The sequence below is a fragment of the Panthera tigris genome, chromosome B1 (genome assembly GCF_018350195.1).
Source record: "Panthera tigris isolate Pti1 chromosome B1, P.tigris_Pti1_mat1.1, whole genome shotgun sequence".
Lineage (NCBI taxonomy): Eukaryota > Metazoa > Chordata > Mammalia > Carnivora > Felidae > Panthera > Panthera tigris.
The window spans coordinates 125,847,883-125,863,125 of record NC_056663.1 but is presented as its reverse complement, the minus strand read 5'-3'; the positions used below and the strand labels follow the sequence as shown (position 1 = coordinate 125,863,125).

Genomic DNA, 15,243 nt, shown 5'->3' with positions numbered 1-15,243 from the left:
TGATCTAAGTGTAGAAACTTTTTCTTTCTCTTTCTTATGACTCTTCTATCACTTTTCTCTTCTTCTCTTTTCTTCTTTTATTTCCACAGGGAAAAGATACCCCTTCACGTCTTTAGTCCCAAATACACAAAATTACGTGACTGGCACCATGAAGTTTCAGCACGTGCTCTTAACGTACAGTGATTTATGAGTCTTGCCCCCTGCCCCAAGCAGCCAGCACATACCTTTTCATTCAGTTTTTCTTTTTTTCCAACCTCATAGCAAAATCTGTATTAAATTTGCCTTACAAAAAAAAAAAAAAATAGAAACCTTTTCTATACTTTTCTAACCATTTCTTGCTGTTGTGAAAAAGAGGAAGATGAATTTGTTTTGTGCTAATCAGTAGCTCACAAATGTTAAACCAAGAGAGCAAATTAAGGGACTGGATCTGTTCGGTGGATTTCTGTCGGTATCCATTGTTACTAGGGTAGTGACCTTGGAAAAGGAATTCTTTCTGTAAGTTGAATTTGGTTGGTTGTGTGAAGCAGAGACAGATGAGCAAATAATGTCCTTGTCTAATTTGGAAAATACTTCCTTTATGTTACTACATTTCCTAAGATTACTTTTAAATTCATTATTACATAATGTTCAACGTGGGTTGTAAATTACTCCTAAGCAAATGTCAGAAGATAAGAGAAAACAGAGAAGACTGTATTAGAATAGTTTGTTGTAGATTTGGGTATTTTTTTTAAAGCAGGTACTCAGGATAGCTCTGAAGAGGAGGAGGCCCAAATTTGGCTCCTATTACAGGAAAGCAGAGAATTCTGCCCCTACTTGCAATGGGGAAATAGAGTGTTCTTTTGGTTTGGTTAGTTTCAAAAATCCTCCTTGTTACCAAAGGAAATATTTCTAAACTGGTGGATGTTTTTAGGGTATAAACAACTTCCAGGCATTAACTAGTAAGAAATAGAAAAGATAATTTTGCTTTGTTTTTAAATGAACATAAAATAAGTTATGAATGATTCTTTATGTGACATCAGAGAAGTATTTTACTGAGTGATAAATAAACAATTGTGTGTTCCTGCTGTTCCTAGGAAACTATGTTTTGGGCAATACATGCAAGCTAACATCTGACCAGAAATGCTTTCTGTTTTGTAATATAATGTATTATATATTAGTTATACATTCAATAATAAATGCATTTTGTAGTTTGGAAAAGTACTGTAATAAAGTTGCCTTTAACTTAGCTTTGTAATTGTTTTCTGTTTCCATGAAGCTAGTAATCGTGTCATCTAAGACTTGTTACACCACCACTTACATAAAATAAATAATTCTCTTGACATTTCATTCAGAAAACATTTTTAATTTTGCGAGGCTGCTAAAATGAGTGTGGAATATGATAAAGCCCTGTATTTTTTTTTTTTTTTTTTTTTGGTATCTGAATTGTCATGTTATTTAACATAATGTCTTACGTGAGTAACAAGATTAGTTATAAGTAAGCTCTATACCCAATGTGGGACTTGAACTCACAACCCTGAGATCAAGAGTTGCATGCTGTATACCCATGGAGCCAGGCAGGCACCCCCATTCAGGGCATTTTTATTTTTCCAGGTTTTTGTTTTTTTGTTTTTTTGTTTTGCTTTGATATCATCATAGACTAGGTCAACTGCCTGATAATTTGGAGAAACTAACATTAATTTCGGTTAGTGATTACTATTTAAAATTTAGCACACCAAGTGTACTTAAAAATAATTCTAAGATTTACCTGTGCTCATTTCCACTGTACTTCATAATATGCTAAGGTGTCTTTCTTTTACTGTAGCAGTTCTTCTTCAGATACTGCTTGTGATTTTATGGCCCTAACATCAATCCATTATTACTATGTCTCTGGCCTCTGTACGGAAATAGACCTTCTTAGACCAGGCTTCTTATACCTAATACTTCTCATTCATCTCAAAAGATGATATTTGAAAGTAGGTGGAATCAAATTCTCATGAAAATAAATGGTGGAGTAAACAAGGTATTTCCCACCAGGAGCCAAATTTCCAACACCAGAGTTGAGAGAGAGTGCAACTAGATGAGAGTTTTAAGTAAATAAAAGAATTTCTTCCTAATAAAGGCAGGAGAGCATGTATAGAAGTTTATACCTTGAAATAAGTACAATTGGAAATAAGAATTTAATACCTTACTAATTAAAAAAAAAGTAATGTCTCATTGAAAGCATACACTTAGATAAGTGAAGGATCTGTATTTGAGTATGAGTGTGAGTGTTCAGTCAGGATCACAAAAGACATTCCATTTGACCCCATCAGAGGTTGAATTCCTGTGTTCAGTTAATCTTCTGGGACATCTTATATTCCTAGCTTAAAAGCTAGCTTAATATTGTAAAAGCTCCTTGCAAAAATATTATTGTAAGTCTGGTGACCTAATTTATAGCTTGTTTTTGTTTGTCTCTCTGATACAGAGTTTCTTTATCATAGGCTTGTTTTTAATGTAAAATTTGAAAGTTAAGAATTTTCAACGTTTTTACAAGGTTTTACCAGTTACAAGATGGAATGTTACCCACAGAGTGAATATTTTTGTTCCCTTGAAAAATATATTGTTTGTGGAAACGGAAATATATTCATTTTGTACATCATTATGCCCTTTTGGAAGACTGAGATAAAAATATTGTAGGGAGCTTATTTAATAAAAATTGTGATATTAAGATAGAGAGTAGCCATCCCATCTTTTATTCAGATTTATTCAGAAATTTGGGTGAATTGATTTCCCCAAATGAAAAAGTTCATAATTGTTGCACTTCCGATGTGTATTTAAAATCATATAAATCACAAATATTTATTGCCTGAGTTATTCTTTCACACAAATAATTACTGAATACTTAAATGGCAGGCACTGATGAACTAGAGATTAAATAATGAGTAACAGATAAATATATAAATAAAGTGATCTGAGATAATTGTGTTACTAAGATAAATTCGTATAAAGGAAATTTGGCTTAGGGGGAGGGATTACTTAGGTTGTGTGGATCTCTGAGGAGATGACGTTAATGCCATCACCTGAGAGAGGAAAAAGAGTCAGCCACGTGATGACTTGGGTCACCGTTCAAGGCAGACGAAACGAGTGTGGAAACCCTGAGGCGAGCAGGAGTGTGGCAATTACACAGAACGGAAAGGACAGTGTAGCCAAAATGTGGTATGTGACCGGAAGCATGATATAAAAATGTCATACATATGCGTATAACTTACATTCTCCATACTGTCCACAGCATATGGAATGGGAGGTTGTCTTCTGTCTAACTACTTTCAAGACAGATTTAAAAATAAAGAACCAAGGTGGTATGTCAAAGGTTTATCAAAGCTAAATAAAGTACATTCACTTATTTGTGCTGCTCTCAGCATAGGTATCAATTTAATGCTTTTCCCATTAGACCCACTGAAGACTTACAAAAAGGAGGCATTATTATAGTATATGTTGGTAACATATTTGTAGGGAACAGCTATAAAACACACATAAAGGCACTAAAAAACAAAACTTCCAACATACAGAAATTAGACCTATATCGTGGCACCTGGGTGGCTCAGTCAGTTAAGTGTCCAACTCTTGGTTTCAGCTCAAGTCATGATCTTGGAGTTTGTGAGATTGAGCTCCGCATCAGGCTCTGTGCTGTTAGCACAGATTGGGATTCTCTCTCTGTCTGTCTCTCTGCCCCTCCCCTGCTTGCTTGTGCACACGCTCTCTCTCTCTCAAAAATAACCTTTAAAAAAAAAAAAAAGAAATTAGACATGTAATACTTTATTCATAGTTTAGTGATGGATTTGACAGTTTAGTTCTGTCTATAAAATTTACCAAGAATTGTTTGAACTCATTCCTTTTTGTTTACCCACTCAAGAAAATTACTTAAACCAAGTAATTCCTTGCTCATTCTTTCCAAAATAGACGTCAGTACTCCAGGATAGTAGGAAGCAAGGAATGATAAATTCTGAATTTGAGACTCCCGATTTGTAACTCACTAGTTTCTACCCCTGAGTTTCCACTTTAAAATAGGAAGTTCGAGTCAGTGGTGGACTCTATGAAGCCCTTCCAGATACTGCTTCAGTAGAGGACTTGATAACCGCTGCTGCTGCTGTGTGTGTGTGTGTGTGTGTGTGTGTGTGTGTGTGTGTGTGTCTGTGTGTGTCTGTGTGTGTCCGTGTGTGTGTGGGGCGGGGGGCAGACAGCCTTCATTCATCAGCCCCTTCACATGTCTCCTCAGCTGCAGATGCCCCTTCGTCCAAAGCCACAGCTTCATGAGCTGCATACATGCAGTGAGCTGCCTGGAAGGAATGGGGGGAGTGAAAAGCCTGGTCGTTTCAGCCCAGGTAGGGACAACCTGGAAGGGTCATTCTAGATTGCAAATCCCAATTTGGACCTGACTTGCATGGGTTCTTCTCACTTCTTATTCTCATCTTCCCTTCATTCTTTCTGTCTTTGTTGCTTCTAATCCCTTGAATTTTCAACCCAGATCACAAACAGCATTTAGGGAAATCATTAAAGTGAAAGATCAGGTTAGGGCAGCCTGCAAGGTGTATGGAAATCAAAAAGAGATACATTGGGGCGACTGGGTGGCTCAGTCGGTTAAGTGTCTGACTCGATTTCAGCTCAAGTCATGATCTCAGGGTTCATGGAATAGAGGCTCACATCGGGCTCTCTGCACTGACAACATGGAGCCTGCTTGGGACTCTCTCTCTCTCTGCCCCTCCCCCAGCTTGTGCATGCTCTCTCTCAAAATAAATAACAACAACAAAAAAAACCAGGGTAAATTTCTTTGCCTTGAGTGAAGGATGTTTATTTGGTGATCAGAAGCATTCTGGAAATAATGAATAGGTGAGGCTATTTAGACGTCAAATATAGTCAAGGGTATATGAATCAATGAAAAGCTTCAAAGTAGAAAGTTAGGATGAACTCTGAGTAAATGTAATAAACTCTTGTAACTGGCAAGCAACACTTAATAAAATAACAATTTTGTATGTTATAATTTTCCATGTGTAACATTTTAGAATAAAATATATTAGCCATTTAATAATCAATTACTTAATACATTTTATTTGAATACCTCTGCTCTTTTCTTCACACCCTTAAAAGTTTACCTTCTGTTTTCTCCTGAGGGAGATATTCCTGCTGAGTTGCCTTTGGGAACGTGTAGGGGGATAGTACAGATCTTCCAAGATCAGGAGCATGCTAGTGGGGGACTGAGGATGCTAAACTGTGTAATGCTCTGAATAATTTCACCGAATGAAGTGTGGTCCTTCCCCAAATGCCTGTGGTGTGCCAGTGAGAATGACCGGGCTGAGGGCAATTCCTCGCTCTCCCAAGATTTTCTTATTCCTTCCTATAATTCCAGCCACACAAACTCACCCACAGTGTACCACCTCCACTCTCCATAGTGACAGTAATCTTCTTTCTGAAGTAATATACTCTTTAATTTCTACCCCTCCGTTCCTAATTTGTATTACGGGTATTTGTCTGTGTGTCAGAAATCTTCAGCTAGACTACGAGCTCTTTGAAGACAAGAGTCTTAGTATAATAATAAAAATTGGAAGGGAAAGTCATTCCGGTAGGCATGGTATATCTTTCTAGATGTAACTGTGACTGTGTAAGTAAGATCTATACATTCAATATATAAATAGATATTTAACAAAAATGTATATATAAATATAAATATATAAGTATACAAGTACAGAAAATATACAAATGCAATTTGAAAGTAGGTGTTAGGATTGTAAGATTCATGTCTGGCAAATTAATTCTTAAGTTAGAAATATACTGGATTAGCTCAGGCTGCCACAACAAGATAGCACAGAGTAGGTAACTTAAATGACAGAAATTTATTTTCTAACAATTTTAGAAATTAGAAGTCCAAGACGAAGGTGCCACCAGGGTAGATTTCTGGTGAGGCTCTTCTGTCTGGCTTGCAGGTGACCACCTTCTCACGGTGTCCTCACATGGCCTTTTTTCTGTGGACACACAGAGAGAGAGCTCTGGTGTCTCCTCTTTCAATAACGATACTAGTCTTCTCGGATTAGGACCCCAGTGTTAAGAACTCCTTTAACCTTAAGTACCTTCTTAAAGGCCCTGTATCAAACTACTGTCACAATGGAGGGTTAGGGCTTCAACATACAAATTTGGGAGGGGGGGAACAATTCAGTCCATAATACATACCAGCTGCATTTCTATACTAATACTGATTTGACAGATTAGCATTTTAAAAAAAAGGTTATTCTTAAGTAGGGTCACTGACTTGGATGTGGTTTGAAGGATTGTTGTTATCTCTGTTGTAGTGTCTCTTTTTCTGTTTTGGGTAACAGCTGTTTGTCTCCATGCCCTGTATACCTAACTGGAATATGAGCTCTTTGAACACAAGAGTTACAGTGTCCCCACCATATTTGGCACAAGTTAGCACTAACGAATGGTTCCTAACATAAATGCATATTCTCCAATTTCCTAATTCTTGAATTTTAGGGAAATCGTTAAGAGCGTGGTGTACATAACTTTTAACTGAATACAAATCAGATTTTTATAAAAAATCAAGACATTAATATCTGTATTGTAGGTAAAGTGGAATCAAAACTAAATTGCTTGAAAGAATTCTACCTTGGGCAGTCTGATTGGCGAGAGTTGATGCTTTCCCCCTGGTGTTATCTGTTTGATAAATGTTGTGGAAGGTACTTTTTAAATTTAAATGAACATTTGTGTCTTAATCCCTCTTCCTTTGTGTTTTTGATCTGTTTCAGCATGAATAGTTCAGTGACTCCTGTGATAAGACAATACATGACTCATTTTAGAAATGCATATATGAAATGCTTAGTCCTCTGACTGGAAAAACCAATAGACAGAATTTTATCATTCCTAAGGAAATGAAGAAGTTTGAAGTTGAGAGTCTAGTCTACAACATCAACTGAAAAGAAGCAACAGCTCTGTTATTAGCAACATATTAATAAATGGAAAACTCTTAATAATATGTGGCTTACCATAGTAGAGAATTATGGGAGGCCATAGAAAATTTCATTGGAAGATAACTTTAAAAAAACATATATACCTAAAATACATCATTGTGTCAGGCACCATACAGTTTATCTTAAGTTAAAGGGTGATTTTCTTGATTTCCCCATTTTTTTGGTTTCTACTATATAGTAAAATATTTATCTAATAAGTAGTTTTAAGATGTTCATGCTTATATAGGTCTATAAAAAGAAATAAAAAACAGCATTTTAGTTAGCAGAAAGATGTATAAAATTATCATGATCAACACATACTTTTACCATTCTTTTATCTCCCTTGCTTAAGTGATGGTAGGTTCTGATTTTTCATATATTATGGTTAAGAATAATGTGTGATATAGATTTCTAATTTTCAGAGACTCAGAGGAGGGAGGAGTAACTGCCTCTCCCTTTGGAAGGAAAATAGTCCAAACTCCAGTCACTGGTTACATTTCACAAAGCTGAAACAGTACTAGGGGGAGAATCCTGTTATGTATAAGCTGTCCCATAGCACTAAGTCATATCCATATGCTTTCTAGCTAAAGGTCATCAGAACAGATATTAAGTTACTTCTTGGATAGAAACCTATCTTTGTACATTCGTTGAAAATATAGCAAAAAAATTCATAATTATTTCCAAACATACTCTTTTTACAGCAGGTTTTTAAAAAATTTTAGTTTGTGCACAGATGTTCCTGTAACCCACATAAACTAGATTAGTGAAGAAACACAGTTTGCTGACCTGAGCCTTGTCTTCGTTCAGTTGCTCTTTCACAAATATACTGGACTCCTGTAACATATCCTCCCCCCCTCCCCCAAGGTTTATTCATTTTTGAGAGAGAGAGAGAGTGCGAGCAGAGGAGGGGTAGAGTGAGAGGGAGAGAGAGAGAATCCCAGGCAGGTTCCTCACTGTCATCATAGAGGCTCATGCGGGGCTCCAACCCACGAACCCTGACATCATGACCTGAGCCGAAAGAAACCAAGGGTCAGATGCTTAACTGACTGAACCACCCAGGCCCCTCTGTTACATATCCTTTTTAAGACACATGTCATTTCAGTAAATTATCTAATACTATTATTCTTCATAACCTATGCAAAGAAATCAGGAATCATTCCCTAGTTCTCATATTCCCGCATATTTTTATGAAGTGTAAGAATTAACAGGTGGATTTGCTCAAAAATACACAACGCGAAGGCTTCCACAACAGAGTCTAATTTTAGAAAATAAAAATAATAACAGCCAGATAAAATCTTTTAGCTGAGACCATCATATACATTACTGCAAAGTATGTTCATCAACCTAGAAAATAGTCCATAGGTTTAAAAAAATGAGTATATAACCAAACACTAATTTTTGTCTATTGCAAAATATGGAACATTTGTAATTTCTCTCTTCATTTTCTACTGGTGGATTATACTGTCCTATGCAAATGCTGGTTTGGTGACTGCTGTATAATGTAAAGGTCGCCACCTATTGAATATAAGTAATTACTACACTTCAGTTCCTTGTGAGACTGGTACTTTAAGATCACTGAAGCAAGAAACAGTAGTTTCTGTCTACTCTATGTATTTTCACACACAAATTGTTCATTTCTCTGTTTAATTATGGAAATACTTGTGTACGTTTTCCAAAAATAATTTGGGAAGACTACCACTTATAAAGTTTTTAAAGAAATAAAAATGAGTATTTGTAATACACAAAAATTCTTTCATAGTCCATATGTTCGTTGTTGAAGGATATAAATGAGCAAACAAAAATCATCCAAATCCAGAGGTAAATACTGAAAAAGTTGTGGTTTATTTACATTCTGGGTAGAATTGAATGCATTAAGTTCCTTAGAAGTTTTATCAGCCCACCAGTACTTCTCTAACAATGCTATTTGGATAAATCTTTCTGCTTCACTTTTAGAGAGGGAGATTATACAACAAAATTATTTTATTGAATTAAACTCGAAAGTAAAAGGAACGTAACTTCTCGACTAAAAGTCAGTACTATTGAAGGCTCCTCCTGCAGTTTACTTTTTAATTTCAAAAAGTGACACAACTTAAATTAATTTGATACTTTGATAATAGGCTGTCTTCATCCATGATGGAAGGCTTAATTGTCTATCCTTGGTCGCTATTCAATTTTACATATTTTAGTCATGTTGAAAGATCCAGAAGACCACATTTTTCTATCCTTACGTGAAGTTGTATTTTTTATGATAGTATGATTTTATAAAAGAAAATTGAAATAATGTATAACATAATGTATAAAATATAGGTATGGATATTTAGACATCTTAATTTTCCATTTCTTAGTCAAATTAAAGAGCTCTGATTTCAAATTAAATCTTAAAAGCAGTCTCAACTATGTCTCTCCTTTCATTTTTCTCTATTTTATGACTACGAACAGGTGTATGTTGAATGCTGCTGCTTGGCCAACTTTGTGATAGGTATTCATCTTCCAGTCACACCTAATTAATTACTCATGAAGAGTCTGTATTTATTTCTTTGAATAGAGCGTGTTAAAACTAAGATGAAATCTGTGCAATTTTTTGAGTTAGAGGTACATATTTATTTTGTCTTTTCATGTACTTTATTCTTTTTCCCAATATCCTAGTAATTCATAAGAAAAAACTGTTGACAGGGGTGCTTGGGTGGTTCAGTCAGTTAAGCGTCTGACTTCAGCTCAGGTCATGATCTTGTAGTTCACGAGTTCGAGCTCCTCATTGGGCTCTGTGCTGACAGCTCAGAACCTGGAGCCTGCTTCATATTCTGTATCTCCCTCTCTCACTGCCCTTCCCCCACTCACGTTCTGTCTCTCTGTCTCTCTCAAAAATAAATGAACATTAAAAAAGTTTTTAAAAACTATTGAGAATGAATTTCTGAAAGATATTAATGAGAAGTAAAGCTTTTATTTATTTTTGTATTAAATGTTTTTATTTACTTTGAGACAGAGAGAGAGAGAGAGAGAGAGAGAGAGAGAGAGAGAGAGAATAAGTGGGGGAGAGGCAGAGAGACAGAGAGAGAGAGAGAGAGAGGGAATCCCAAGCATGCTCTGTGGTGTCAGCTGGCACAGAACCTGACGAGGGGCTCAATTTCATGAACCATGAAACCAAGACTTGAGCCTCAAGAGCCAGACACTTAACTGACTGAACTACCCAGGTGCCATGAGAAGTAACGCTTTTAAACAAACTTGCCACAAAGTTATCCTTTGTTTACCACAATGGAATCTAAGGTTTCTTATGAAAATCGGTATATCTATTAGCAGAGATAGTGAAACAGTACCTCATGCATGTTAAGAAAATGTACATTCACACACACAAATACCACTTAAATATAAATACAGTATAAATAGAAGTAGAAATAAATTATTTAAATATAAATTTAAAACAGCCAGACATTAATTCAAGAGATAAAAAAGTGATGTTTTCTAGGGTTTCTGTAAATTAACAAATGCCCATTGTCAAAAGATACAAACAAGCAAACAAAAATCAGAGATAAATACTGAAAAAAAGTTTAGGTTTATTTACATTCCGGAGGGAATTAAAGTTTCAGGTAGTAAGGGATTCTAGAGGCATATGGGTAGTTCAGTTGGTTGAGCATCCAACTCTTGATTTCTAGTCAGGTCATGATCTTAACGGTTTGTGAGTTCGAGCCCCATGTTGGGCTCTGCACTGACAGCACGGAGCCTGCTTGGAATTCTCTCTCTCTTCTCTCTCCCCCTCCCCTGCTCTCTCTTTCTGTCTCTCAAAATAAATAACATTAAAAAAAAGGAAAGGGATTCTAGGTGAGCTCTTGGTAGTCTTGTTTTTCTCAATGATTTATCACTCAAGTATTGAGACAACTTACAGATGAGATTTGCTGAGTAATGCTATATGCATAAAAATAAGTCCTGGAGAGTAGGAAAGAAAATAGAAGACTTGAACAGGTAAATGTAGTACTGATTTTCAAAAAAGATAAAAACTTCGGAACTATAAACTAGTTTGAACTTGAGGTCACGTGGAAAAAAATCTGGGAGGCTTTTTTTTTTTAGATTCTCAAGATTCCTCACTTACGTACAATACCCAGTGCTTATCCCAACAAGTACCCTTCTCAATGCCCATCATCCCTATTCCCCACCCCCATCAACCCTCTGTTCTTGTTTTTAAGAGTCTCTTATGGTTTGTCTCCCTCTCTGTTTGTACCTTATTTTTCCTTCCCTTCCCCTGTGGTCATTTGTTAAGTTTCCAAATCCCACATATGCGTGAAATCAGAGGGTATCTGTCTTTCCCTGACTGACTTACTTCACTTAGCATAATACCCCCAGTTCCATCCGCGTTGTTGCAAATGGCAAGATTTCATTCTTTTTCACCGCTGAGTAGCTTTCCATTGTGTATATATACCACCTCATCTTTATCCATTCATCAGCGGATAGATGTTTGGACCTTTGCATAATTTGGCTATTGTTGATAGCGCTGCTATAAACATTGAGGTGCATGTGCCACTTTGGATCAGTAGAACTCCGGTGTCCTTTGGATAAATTCCTAGTAGTGCAATTGCCTGGTCATAGGGTAAATTCTATTTTTAATTTTTTGAGGAAACTCCATACTGTTTTTCCAGAGTGGCTGCACCAGTTTGCATTTCCACCAACAGTGCAAGAGGGTTCCTCTTTCTTCACATCCTTACCAACATCTGTTGTTTCCTGAGTTGTTAATTTTAGGTACTATGACCACTGTGAGGTGGTATCTCAATGTGGTTTTGATTTGTATTTCCCTGATGATGAAGATGTTGAGCATCTTTTCATGTGTCTGTCTGGCAGCTGGGTGTCATCTTTGGAAAAGTGTCTATTCACGTCCTCTGCCCATTTCTTCACTGGATTATTTGTTTTTTGTGTGTTGAGTTTGTTCTTTATAGATTTTTAATACTAACCCTTTATCCAATATGTCGTTTGCAAATATCTTCTCCCATTCTGTCGGTTCCCTTTTAGTTTTATTAATTGTTTCCTTTGCTGTGCAGAAGTTTTTTTATTTCAGTAGGTCCCAATAGTTCTTTTTTTTCTTTTTTAATGTTAATTTATTTTTGAGAGAGACAGAGAGACAGAGTGTGAGTGGGGGAGGGGCAGAGAGAGAGGGAGACACAGAATCTTAAGCAGGCTCCAGGCTCTGAGCTGTCAGCACAGAGCCCAACACAGGGCTTGAACCCATGAACTGTGAGATCATGACCTGAGCTGAAGTCAGACACTCAATCAACTGAGCCACCCAGATGTTCCCCAGTACATTTTACTTTTGTTTCCCTTGCCTTCAGATTTGTGTTGAGTTACAAGCTGCTGCAGTCGAGGTCAGAGAGGTTGCTGCCTTTTTCTCCTGTAGGATTTTGATGGTTTCCTGTCTCACAGTTAGTCTTTCATCCATTTTGAATTTATTTTTGTGTATGCTGTGAGAAAAGTGGTCCAATTTCATTCTTCTGCATGTTGCTGTCCAGTTCTCCCAGGACCATTTGCAAAAGAGACTTTTTTCCCAACGGATGTTCTTTTCTGCTTTGTCAGAGATTAGTTCGCCATATATTTTTGGGTCCATTTCTGGGTTCTCTGTTCTATTCCATTGGTCTATGTGTCTGGTTTTGTGCCAGTACTATACTGCCTTGATGATTGTAGCTTTGTAATATAGGCTAAAGTCCGGGATTGTGATGCCTCCAGCTTTGATTTTCTTTTTCAACATACTTTGGCCATTCAGGGTCTTTTCTTCTAGCTCTGGGAAGAATGCTGGTGCTATTTTGATTAGGATTGCATTGAATGTGTAGATTGCTTTGGGTAGTATCAACATTTTAATATTATTTGTTCCTCTGATCCATGAGCATGGAATGTTTTTCCATTTCTTTGTGTCTTCTTCAATTTCTTTCATAAGCTTTCTATAGTTTTCAGCGTTCAGATCTTTTATCTCTTTGGTTAGGTTTATTCCTAGGTATTTTATGGTTCTTGGTGCAATTGTAAATGGGATTGATTCCTTGATACCTCTTTCTGCTACTTCATTATTTGGTGTATAGAAATGCAACCAATTTCTGTGCATTGATTTTTTTATCCTGCGACTTTGCTAAATTCATGTATCCACTCGGGCAGTTTTTTTGGTGGAGTCTTTCAGGTTTTCCATGTACAGTATCATGTCCTCTGTGAAGAGTGAAAGTTTGACTTCTTCTTTGCTAATTTGGATGCCTTTTATTTTGTTTTGTTGTCTAATTGCTGAGGCTAGGACTTCCAATACTATGTTAAACAGCAGTGGTGAGAGTGGAGATCCCTGTAGTGTTCCTGATCTGAGGGAGAAAGCTCTCAGTTTTTCCCCATTGAGGGTGATTATTAGTTGTGGTCTTTCATATATGGCTTTTATGACGTTAAGATATGTTCCTTCTATCCCGACTTTCTTTAGAGTTTTTATTAAGAAAGGATGCTGTATTTTATCAAATGCTTTTTCTGCATCTATTGACAGGATCATATGGTTCTTATCCTTTCTTCTATTAGTGTGATGTATCACCTTGATTGATTTGCAAATAATGAGCCAGCCCTATAGCTCAGCAATGAATTCCACTTGATCATGGTGAATAATTCTTTTAATATACTGTTGAATTCAATTTGCTAGTATCTTCTTGAGAATTTTACATCCATGTTCACCAGGATTAATGGCCTGTAATTCTCCTTTTTAGTGGGGTCTTTGTCTGGTTTGGGAATCAAGGTAATGCTGGCTTTATAGAATGAGTCTGGAATCTTTCCTTCTGTTTCTGTTTTTTGGAACAGGAGAAGAATAGGTATTAACTATTAAATGTCTGGTAGAATTCCCCTGGGAAGGCATCTGGCCCAGGACTCTCATTTGCTAGGAGATATTTGATAACCAATTCAATTTCTTCACTGGTTATATGTCTGTTCAAATTTTCTATTTCTTCCTGTTAGAGTTTTGGTAGTGTGTCTAGGAATTTGTCCATTTCTTCCAGATTGTCCAGTTTGTTGACATATAATTTTTCATAGTATTCTCAAATAATTGTATTTCTGTAGTGTTTGTTGTGATCTCTCCTCTTTCATTCTTGATACCTATTTGGGTTCTCTCTCTTTTCTTTTTGGGCAGTCTGGCTAGAGGTTTATGAATATTGTTTATTCTTTAAAAAAACCAGCTCTTAGATTCATTAATGTGTTCTTTTTTTTTGGATTCTATATTATTTATTTCTGCTCCAGTCTGTATTATTTCTCTTTTTCTGCTGGATTTGGGCTTTCTTTGCTGCTGCCTTTATAGCTCCGTTAGGTGCAAGATTAGGATGTGTATTTGGGACCTTTCTTGCTTCTTGAGATAGACCTGAATTGCAATGTGTTTTCCTCTTAGGACTTCCTTTGCTGCATCCCAAACGGTTTGGACTGTCGTGTATTCATTTTCATTTGCTTCTATATATTTTTTAATTTCTTCTTTAATTTTCTCGCTGACCCATTCATTCTTTAGTGGGATGTTCTTTTACCTCCATGTATTTGGGAGCTTTCCAAATTTTTTCTTGTGGTTGATTTCAAGTTCCGTAGCATTGTGATCTGAAAATATGCATGGTCTGATCTCGATCTTTTGTACTTGTTGAAGGCTGATTTGTGACCCAGTATGTGATCTATTTTGGAGAATGTTCCATGTGTACTCGAGAAGAATGTGTATTCTGCTGCTTTTGGATGAAAAGTTCTGAATATATCTGTTAAGTCCATCTGGTCCAAGAGGTCTTTCAGAGCCATTGTTCCCTTACTGATTTTCTACCTAGAGGATCTGTCCATTGCTATAAGTAGAATATTAAAGTCCCCTACAATCATGGTACAATTATCTGTACATTCGTTTATGTTTGTTATTAATGATTTATATATTTGGGTGTTACATGTTGTGGGTGTAAACATTTACAATTGTTAGCTCTTCCTTTTTTAAAATGTTTTATTTATTTCTGAGAGCAAGAGCGACAGAGTATGAGTGGGGGAGAGGCAGAGAGAGGGAGACACAGAATCCAAAACAGGCTCCAGGCTCTGAGCTGTCAGTGCAGAGCCTGACATGGGACTCGAACTCACAGACTGTGGGATCATGACCTGAGCCGAAGTCAGATGCTTAACCAAATGAGCTAGCCGGGTGCCCCAATTGTTAGCTCTTCTTGATGCATAGATCTCTCAATCATGATATAATGCCTTTCTTCATCTTTTGTTACAGTCTTTGTTTTAAAATCTAATCTGTCTGATACAAGTATGGCTACTCTGGCTTTCTTTTGCCATCCAGTAGCATGATAGA

The 15,243-nt window shown here is 36.6% G+C and overlaps 1 protein-coding gene across 13 annotated transcripts in view; it reads left to right on the top strand.

Moving 5' to 3' along the window:
* PDLIM5 (PDZ and LIM domain 5) overlaps positions 1-15,243 on the top strand; it is a 219,063-nt gene that overhangs the window by 133,241 nt on the left and 70,579 nt on the right. Inside the window, exon 9 of one of the 13 annotated variants that reach the window (XM_042984172.1) lies at positions 90-1,365. The exons of 11 other annotated variants lie outside the window; for them this stretch is intronic. In XM_042984172.1, coding sequence (XP_042840106.1) covers positions 90-183 — 94 coding nt within the window. In that variant the 3' untranslated portion in view covers positions 184-1,365. Of the gene's footprint in view, positions 1-89; positions 1,366-15,243 lie in introns of those variants that run through there. One more of the 13 variants, XM_042984169.1, reaches the window with a different exon arrangement.